General features: G+C 40.2%; 1 protein-coding gene across 12 annotated transcripts in view; it reads right to left on the bottom strand.

The window, feature by feature from the left end:
- Window positions 1–5,492: 5,492 nt before the first annotated feature.
- LOC134812145 (MYCBP-associated protein-like) overlaps window positions 5,493–9,474 on the bottom strand; it is a 36,582-nt gene continuing 32,600 nt past the window's right edge. For 2 of the 12 annotated variants that reach the window (XM_063819367.1, XM_063819370.1), the window contains 10 exons: window positions 9,210–9,397; window positions 8,903–9,061; window positions 8,672–8,776; window positions 8,449–8,567; window positions 7,994–8,130; window positions 7,792–7,827; window positions 6,882–6,967; window positions 6,519–6,623; window positions 6,248–6,307; window positions 5,493–5,893 (listed from right to left, as the gene is read on the bottom strand). In XM_063819367.1, coding sequence (XP_063675437.1) covers window positions 5,819–5,893; window positions 6,248–6,307; window positions 6,519–6,623; window positions 6,882–6,967; window positions 7,792–7,827; window positions 7,994–8,130; window positions 8,449–8,567; window positions 8,672–8,776; window positions 8,903–9,061; window positions 9,210–9,397 — 1,070 coding nt within the window. In that variant the 3' untranslated portion in view covers window positions 5,493–5,818. The remainder of the gene's footprint in view (window positions 5,894–6,247; window positions 6,308–6,518; window positions 6,624–6,881; window positions 6,968–7,791; window positions 7,828–7,993; window positions 8,131–8,448; window positions 8,568–8,671; window positions 8,777–8,902; window positions 9,062–9,209; window positions 9,398–9,474) is intronic. The other 10 variants (XM_063819369.1, XM_063819372.1, XM_063819378.1 and 7 more) reach the window with 6 other exon arrangements.

The raw sequence follows: 9,474 nt of genomic DNA, 5'->3' as shown, positions 1-9,474 counted from the left end.
GGCTTAAACTGTGCGATTGTTTATTCAGTGTAAGATAACTGATTAATGTTTGTAGTAATAATGTTCTATCTAGGAAGTTTAGGGGGCGGAACCCCTCACTGGTAAATGATAAGGAGATACGGGAGGCTGTCGGCAGGTTCTGCCATATAGAAGGTAAGATATCACGGGTCCGTATATAGCCGATTTTGCAGATTTAAGTTACGGAAAAACTATCGGACCTAGTGGCAATTTCGGATAGCTAGCGGAAACTAGCGTAAGTCTTACGGAAGCTAGCGGATGCCTAGCGGACATATATTGCGCGCAAATTCGCCATGCACCATTATTACCAGCGGAAGCCAGCGAATACCTGGCGGAAGCTAGCGGAAACTAGCGGTGTACCATTTCAGTTAATAATTGAACTACAATCCATCTGGGTTGCAACCAATCTAAACCAGATTCATCCATGTCATGCATAGAATGATTAAGTCGCACATGATGTACATAAGTGATATTGTTTCATAAAATAAGCTCTTGAAACTAGTATAATAGTGGTTTGTAACACAGAAACTTGATTTATATTCCTTTTCAGGGTCAGCAGTTACGGAGGACATGGTGCGGGAAGTGGGTCTGAAAGAAAATGATTTTATTCAGTCACTCACCACTATGTTATTTAGCTAAAATGAATAACCAGAAAACGAAAAAGAGCAAAGGTTTTCTCCGAAGGACCAGAAGAGTAAGAACAGTTGTGACAACTGCAGGTGTGACACCCGCACCGGTGTCACCACTCCCACCACCATCACCCGCACCCGTCACCTCATTACACCATGGGATTTCACCTGAAGTATCAGGTGAAAACTCATGGTGTAATGAGGTTGATGAAGACAACATTAACTATCTCGAAGCTTTAGATATAGAGGGATTAGTCATGAGCCCATCTATATGAATATCTTGTATGAGGCTTAGTCATGAGCCCATCTACATCTTGTATGAGGCTTAGTCATGAGCCCATCTACATCTTGTATGAGGCTTAGTCATGAGCCCATCTACATCTTGTATGAGGCTTAGTTATGAGCCCATCTATATCTTGTACAATTTATATTTTATAACAATTTTATTCGTACATTAAATCAATAACGCATTTTCATTTGTAAACCTTGGCTGCTGAAGTCATATGTGACCGCTCTCTAAAACAACCGCCACCAAATTCTAGTTCTAAATTGAAATTTGCCACAATTAATAAACGGAATGCGCAGATCATATTAATCTTTAGCAACGTGAAAATGTGTGTTCCTACTATAATATTTGTGCGCGCGAGACATTCTTTCATTTTTAATCTGCCATAGGATCATATTTTAATTCGTTGTGTGGACTTTGCGATGCTTGATAATGTTGCAGTAATGAACTATATATGGTCATGACATTCAATGGGACCGTTTTCCCGGATAAAATACTACCATAATAATTACCTGGGGACCCCAGGCTATTAGTATTATGTTCATAAACATAAAGATTCGGCGGAATGACAGGCTGAGAGTGAGCGCCGTCCAGTAACCATAATAACTGAAGTTATGAAATATTTATGTTTTCGATGATAATATGAAATAAATCGGAATACGTGCATCAGTCCTGTTCTTTGCATGGGTAAACCATGATAACATTATTGATTATGATGATCATTACCTATTAGAGTGTCAAGCTGTTAATCGTAATATATATGAGGCTGCTTACGGTACATGCATCATGTGAAATATCACCATAGAAGAAAAAGAATTTTAATAGGTATTTATGACCTGGTATCACTATCAGTAAACGTTAGGTAGCTAGGTGCGGTGTGCCAATTATTGTATCTACATAACAGCGATCATTATATTCTTGTTATCACAAAGTATGAATACCCAAATGCACCATCTTTCTAATTCAAATAGATCAGAATTCATACCATGTACATTATCAAGTCAACTGTAGTAACTTAGTAAAATCTATTTTTGATATGTTCTCGATTATCGTGCAATCACAGTCCGAAATCACAATTATCGTGCGATATCAGTGCGACATAACAATTATCGTGCGATAACAGTACGCGACATCACAATTATCGTGCGATAACAGTACGACATCACAATTATCGTGCGATAACAAGACGATCCTGCGATAATCACGCGTTTATCGTCAAGTACCGCTGGGAGAGCTGCATAGAGTCTACTAGTATTTAATATTAGCCTGTACTGACTCAATAAAATGTGACCTCCCGTGTTGCAGGTTGTAAGCTGATATTGATATATGTTTTAATTGTATAGGAGCTCTCGTCTCTTACGTTGGAAGAGAGCTGCCTGCGAGCCTGTGAGTGCCTTGTAACATCACGTGATCTCAGATCACATCACGTGATTCCGTGGCGTTACTTGACACGCGCGGCGCAGTCCTTTTCGGGGGTAAGAGAAGAGGGAGTCCTGTTCTCTCGTGAGTTTTTCGAAGTCCTTTCTTAACAAGTTTTGTAGATTTACATTTTTTATCAGTTCATCTATTATCAGTCCAATCGTATTCGTTGTTCACTGTTCTCAAGAAATATAGAAGCTACACTCTATATCCTAATTTAACTAGATTGACCTACTGTTAATCTAGTTCCATAACGTCATACAAGAAGTCGCCTCTGTGACCGTTCGACCAGTGTGACCACTAATTTCTTTCCACTTAAAGACCCTTTTTCAACTCTACAACATCTGGAGGCCACGGTGGGATGTCCTCACTGGTCTCAATAAGCCTTCAGCTATTTAGACCAGGTCCCGACTGTACTAGTCCCTAAATTATTTTAGTCCTTAAATTATTTCAGTCCTTAAATTATTTTATTCACATTTATTGTTGTTACTAAATGTGTTTCTTTCTTAGCCAATAAGCCTACAGCTATTGAGCTTTTAGATACCTTTAGTATTCATTTATAGGATTGTATGAGTGTATAACGATTTATTTTTTATGTATAAATCGTCATCTTTTTATTTATATGGTCATGTGTTGCAGGTTGTAAGCTGATATTGATATATGTTTTAATTGTATAGGAGCTCTCGTCTCTTACGTTGGAAGAGAGCTGCCTGCGAGCCTGTGAGTGCCTTGTAACATCACGTGATCTCAGATCACATCACGTGATTCCGTGGCGTTACTTGACACGCGCGGCGCAGTCCTTTTCGGGGGTAAGAGAAGAGGGAGTCCTGTTCTCTCGTGAGTTTTTCGAAGTCCTTTCTTAACAAGTTTTGTAGATTTACATTTTTTATCAGTTCATCTATTATCAGTCCAATCGTATTCGTTGTTCCCTGTTCTCAAGAAATATAGAAGCTACACTCTATATCCTAATTTAACTAGATTGACCTACTGTTAATCTAGTTCCATAACGTCATACAAGAAGTCGCCTCTGTGACCGTTCGACCAGTGTGACCACTAATTTCTTTCCACTTAAAGACCCTTTTTCAACTCTACAACACTACTAGTATTTAATATTAGCCTGTACTGACTCAATAAAATGTGACCTCCCGATCAGTAAAATTAGGGGCGCTGGGAGAGCTGCATAGAGCCCACTAGTATTTAATATTAGCCTGCACTGACTCAATAAAATGTGACCTCGGCCCGATCAGTAAAATTAGGGGCGCTGGGAGAGCTGCATAGCTGAGTCCACTGGTATTTAATATTAGCCTGTACTGACTCAATAAAATGTGACCTCCCGATCAGTAAAATTAGGGGCGCTGGGAGAGCTGCATAGAGTCCACTAGTATTTAATATTAGCCAGCTTGTCACTCGTGAAAGATCTGCGCGCGGCTGTATCGTGGCTAGTTCGCGCCACTAGTGTATAGTGAAACGAAAATGGGAGTCAGTCATGAAGTCATGATATAACAATAACCAAAGACTTGTCATACGTTGTATGACCCGCCGCGCACGAAGTCAGAAGTGCGCACGAAGTGCGCGGCTCCCCCTGTATCCCCCTGTATCGTCACCTATTGTAGCGCGATGCACTACTGGGTCGCGCGCGCATCAAATATGCTTCTCGCAACCACAGATTAAGCAGATCGGCGAGATGCGAAGGATTGACATCGTCAATCAACGTCACCTAGTGAAACGACCGTGGGTGTCGCAACGTGATGCAACCAAAGACTAGGTTATCAAATTTTTTATTGGAGTGAAAAGAAAACTTAATTATGCACTATTATATCATTATATGCAGTATGCATGTTGAGTTTGACGGATGTTACTCGTATAAATTTCTTCGAAGTAGCGCGCGCCGCTTTCTGCTTTCTTCTCGAAATAGCCCGAAGCAAGTGCTACGAAGCTGAAAGTTTAAGTAGCGCGTGCCGTGCTAGTCCATTAACAATGGACAACTATGCATGGAAAGCGATCGACAGCTAGGGTAACTCCGAAAAGGCTAAGGCCCTGGATGGCCTGTGCACTCGAGGCCGATGCTGCTAACTTGTCGTACGTTGTATCATGTATGACCCGCCGCGCACGCGAGTGCGCCCGGCTCCCTGTAATATCGTAGATTAGCAGAAACGCTACAGTTGCCTTTGTATCACGTTGCGACCCCCACGGTCGTTTCACTTTATCGTCCTGACGATACAGGGGAGCCGCGCACTTCGTGCGCGGCGGGTCATACAACGTATGACAAAGTTGCCTGTACTGGGGACCTCAGGCTATTATGTTTATGTTCATAATCATAGAGATTCGGCGGAATGACATTTGCATTGACAGGCTGAGCGTTGGAGGACTTCGCCGCTTCGACGCGCCGCGCGAACTAGCATTCTGGCTTCGCATCGTTGCTCTGCTTCGCAGAGCAACGATCTCGATGGGTTGACATCGTCAACCAAGCTGAGCGCGGCCCAGTAACGCTAGAGTCTAGTCGTTCGACACTTACAAAAATGGGGGTCACGACGTACTGATACAACTGCTAAATATAAGACTTTACAGGCGTTGACAACATCATGTATCAGTCGAGATGCCTGATGCAGTACGACAGTTAGCACTGAACCGATCAGTGGAATAGACTATAGTATAAATAGAGGAACCTGTTAATTACGCCGTAGTAGTGGTACAACTACACAGTACAAGGGATGTGTGTACTGATGCAGGTGGCAGGCCACTCCAACGACTATTACTAACTCTAAGAGGCCACCCAAACGACTAAGAGGAAACTTTTTCATGTAGCATGTATGTATGTATTCTACAAAAATCTCCGATTTGATTGGAGCTCTGAGCTGATGAGGTTGTCATTGCATTTGCTTCGCGCACGGCATGCATAGTAGAGGGGTTGCAACAACTGAACTTGCTAGACACACGCAATACAAGAGCTTGGTATAACTATAACTATAAGAGTATAAGGTAACGCTATACCAAATACGCATTTCCCTTTTCGTGGCTCATGCTGCATGTTATTCAACTTGTACTTGTAGTAATGCTGCATGCAATGACCCCCCCCCCCCCCCCCCCCCCCCCCCGGTATTATCAGTTATCAACTCAACCAAACAAAATTAAAAATGCAATTTATGAATAAAAGTGGACAAAATTGAAAATAGGGAGACAACCCTGCATCACGTACAATTTGTACTTTTGTTTTACAATGTACATCTTATTAATTACAAAATTTATACATGAACATCTGCAGTGAAGTTGTTTAATAGTACATAAGTACATCTGAATCGGTCCAAGGTCGTATTCAAAGTGAAAACCATAGTATGAAACCACTAAACTACCAGGCGACTCTTAGTCTTAATTATAACTTTATAAAGAGCTAGCTATACATCGTTCAACTATAACTGATAAATAACTAACAAAATTATCGACAATGTTCCAGCGGGTGACGGTATGCTCAGAAGGGTTTGCCCAGTTGTTCCTCCAAAGCGAGGGCTATGTGATCTACGTACTCCTTTAGTATGTTGTGGGTCTGAAAAGAAGATATATCATATTGAGAAGTAATGAATTTTAGGACTTTAATATTGACTGATGTGCTGGAAGTGAAAATCAGAAGTTTGTGAGTGATTTGACCCGTAGAGGTTTAAAACTTAACTCTTTGAATGATCTTAATAAGCTTAAGATATAAGCCGATGATAGAGTTGCTTGGAGAAACAAATTTTTACTCTAGCTGTCTTGATCTGTACTGATCACCATTTTAAGATGACTTGATTTCTGTTAGGGGTTTTGAATATTTTAATGGTGTAAACAGTTTCTTAATAATAATATTAATAATAATATAATATGATTATCATTATGATATTCATATAATATTGAAAATACTAACAAGAATAGTAAGTTTCTCCTGATACTTCTTCTTTAGAACAGGGTCCGATATCTCCTCCCACTGAATGAGATTAATGTCAAGTTTTGTATTCTTTAACCGATTAATACAATGATAGCGACAGGAAAATTACTTAAGTTAATGAAGTCAGTAAACAAAATAAAAAGTGACAGAATGCTTAGATTAGTAATAGGATTCTAGTTTAATAATAATTAATATGCAATAGATTTAACTTATAATTGATTTGTAACTAGTCACAAGTTATCCCTGTTACCTCTTTCTTTTCTGGTGCCTCTTCATCGTCAGGTATTAGCTGTTGGTCTGACTTTTTGCTGCCAGCTTTGCTGACTACTCTAGGTTTGCTCTCAGCCTGGGTTCGCTGGAGTTTTAGTATTAGACTACGGCATTTTCAACATTAGCGTTTAGGTTTCCTTTTTCTAAATTTATGACAATTATATCAGTAATTTCACTCGGGCTGACGCGGGTAGGTTCGGAGTGAAAGATAAAGACCCAGAGTTGATTCAGAAGCTCGCAAAACTTATTACAATAACAGTTAGGGGTTCATGAACCAAACAGAAGATTACCTTGAGACGCCTTCTCGTCACAACTCTGATAAAAGAACAGAAAACGGACAAACCTTACTACCCGGCTTTGCATCTTTCTTCTTGTCTCCGTCTTTTTTAGCCTTTTTACTGTCTGGAGCTGGAGATATCAATGCTGATGCTACACTTTGTTAGATATATCATGATGATAAAGATAAAGAATCAAGTAATTTCCGGATAGTGAATACTGTAGAAATTGTAGCAGTAAAAGTAGTAGTTATAGTTGACAAATTTCAAGTAAAAATCAAGTTCTCGCTTCCTGATAGTGTCCTGATAGTTGGAGCTGTTAAATTGTTAATATAATATTAGTGTTTGTTTTATTAAACAGTGCAATGCTGCACTGGGCTGTTACTACAATATACAACACGATGATAGTGTGTCGTGTTAAATATGATATAACTATAAGGTTTAAATTAAGTCTATGAGCTCAGGGCAGATTGCTAAACCAGTATAGCCTTGCGTGTGCTCTGATGCTCAAATACCTGAGAACTTCGCATTTCAGCAATCGCAGGATTGCAGTGCCTATTTCAGGCGAGGCGGTAAGTGTTTGTTTTGTTACTTTGTGCTTCAAACAGTGCTAAATTAAGAAGGCAGAATTGTATGGGCTATTGTTAGAAAAAAGGAGAGTACCTTGAACTAATAATGATATAGACAGTGTAGTAGTATGCTTCCTACAACTGCAGTAGTATGCTTCCTACAACTGAATGGGAGCTTCTAGAATCTAGAGTCTATAAGGAGGGTGTGACGAGTGTAGTAGTGGGGGGGGGGGGGGGGGGGGGGGGGGGCCGGGGGGGTGGGGGCCGGGGCTAGTAGTGAGTATTTAATTGGTCTACAGCCTGAGATTAGCCCTTTAGCCACACCACTTACTACCGAAGTAGCAACAAGAAATGACAAACATGGCGCACTGTTCAACTTCACATTTTTCTGAACTGCCAATGTACTTACAATCTCGATTCTGCCCTTGACGAGATTCCGAAGCCGCTAAAATTTTCAGTATGAAAGTAAACTACTTTGAGCTTGTTAAGTCAAATTTAAAGTCCCTTAAAATTGTTTGGACGAAAATACGTATCACGCCGGTATCACGGTTATTATTATTATTCTTTAAAATACGCAGATTAAACCATTGCTCACATTCCACCATTCCAACCTGTTTTCTCCGAAGTAGCGTCTATCTCCGGGGGAGGCGGTTCCTCAACATGGATTCTCTCCGGTAGAGACATCTGACTTCTCAACGATAGATCCTCGTCTTCTAACGAGTCGATAGCTGCCCGCAAACAGCCGTAACTAAGGATTGGGGAGTTAGCTTACTGTTGTTAGCTTACTGTTGTTAGCTTAGCTTAGTGGGTGTTTATAGTTGTTAGTTTAGCTTAGTGGGTGTTTATAGTTGTTAGTTTAGCTTAGTGGGTGTTTATAGTTGTTAGTTTAGCTTAGTGGGTGTTTATAGTTGTTAGTTTAGCTTAGTGGGTGTTTATAGTTGTTAGTTTAGCTTAGTGGGTGTTTATAGTTGTTAGTTTGATAAAGGAATGTCATCAGTAAATTTAATAAGATGGAGAGGCCGATGAGCGTCAGTTGCCTTGGATGACGTCACAAGTCTTCACATACCACAGATCGTAACTATCTTCAGAGATAGGTTTGATACGAGGTTGTGTAAACTTCTCTCGTAAAACGCTAAACTCGGCCATCTTCTCTGCTTGTTCCTCTTCCGGTAAGCCGAGTATCGCCTGAATTTATTAAACTCTTTAAACAGTCAGTAACTAAACAAAGATTCGTAAAATAAATCAAATGTGGATTTATATTTCAAGAAGGGAAGATCACAAAAGCTCACCTTTCTCAATGATAGCAGTGTCTCATCCCATACATACAAATTTTCCTCTTCGCCCGTACTAGATAAACTGGCATACATCTCTTCCGCTTGTTTGTAGTAGTCACTCTGGAAAAATAACGATTAAAGCACTTTTAGCTGAATAATTATTAGTGGAATATTAACCATAATGTTGAAAGATGTCATGTTAGACTCGATTTTTATTAATTATTTTACAACGGAAATCAAATAAACCTGGTAATGAAGATACGGGTTCTTCTTGTCGAATCTCTCTGAAACGTCTGGTGGAGGAGGAGAAGGAGCGGGTGGAGGAGGCGGACTGTGGACCCCTCGTACCAACTCATCTACCAGCAACTTAATGTTGTACTGAGTCTGCCTCTTCTCAAGCAGCTCCTGAATATTATTGTTGTTATTTGGCGGGCAGATAATAACTAACCAGGGATCAGGCGGAACGGTGAAAAACACTAAATTAATTTGTAAATAATTCCCTTTTTAAAAACTTTTCGCCGGAGACAAATTTCAACATGATATCGCATCTAACCTCGATCTTAGCCTTCTCTGCCTTGAAGATGTCCCTCTTGAGGGCAATACCCTTGAGAGTGACGACAATTGGAGCGCCATCATTGAGGATAGGTTTGGTTATGAACTGCCAGGACTCAGTGTAGATACCAGCTTGTTTGCTCAGGAAGATAAGGGGTATGCTCAACTCCTCTCCGGGCAGAATCACACCTGTAAGGGATTGTTAATTAATATCATCATTGTTGTAATGATTCATTTCGATAATTGTTAATTGCGAAATTTTAAAG

Source organism: Bolinopsis microptera, chromosome 3 (assembly GCF_026151205.1).
Source record: "Bolinopsis microptera isolate Bmic1 chromosome 3, MBARI_Bmic_1.0, whole genome shotgun sequence".
NCBI lineage: Eukaryota > Metazoa > Ctenophora > Tentaculata > Lobata > Bolinopsidae > Bolinopsis > Bolinopsis microptera.
This window is presented reverse-complemented; position numbering and strand designations above follow the sequence as displayed.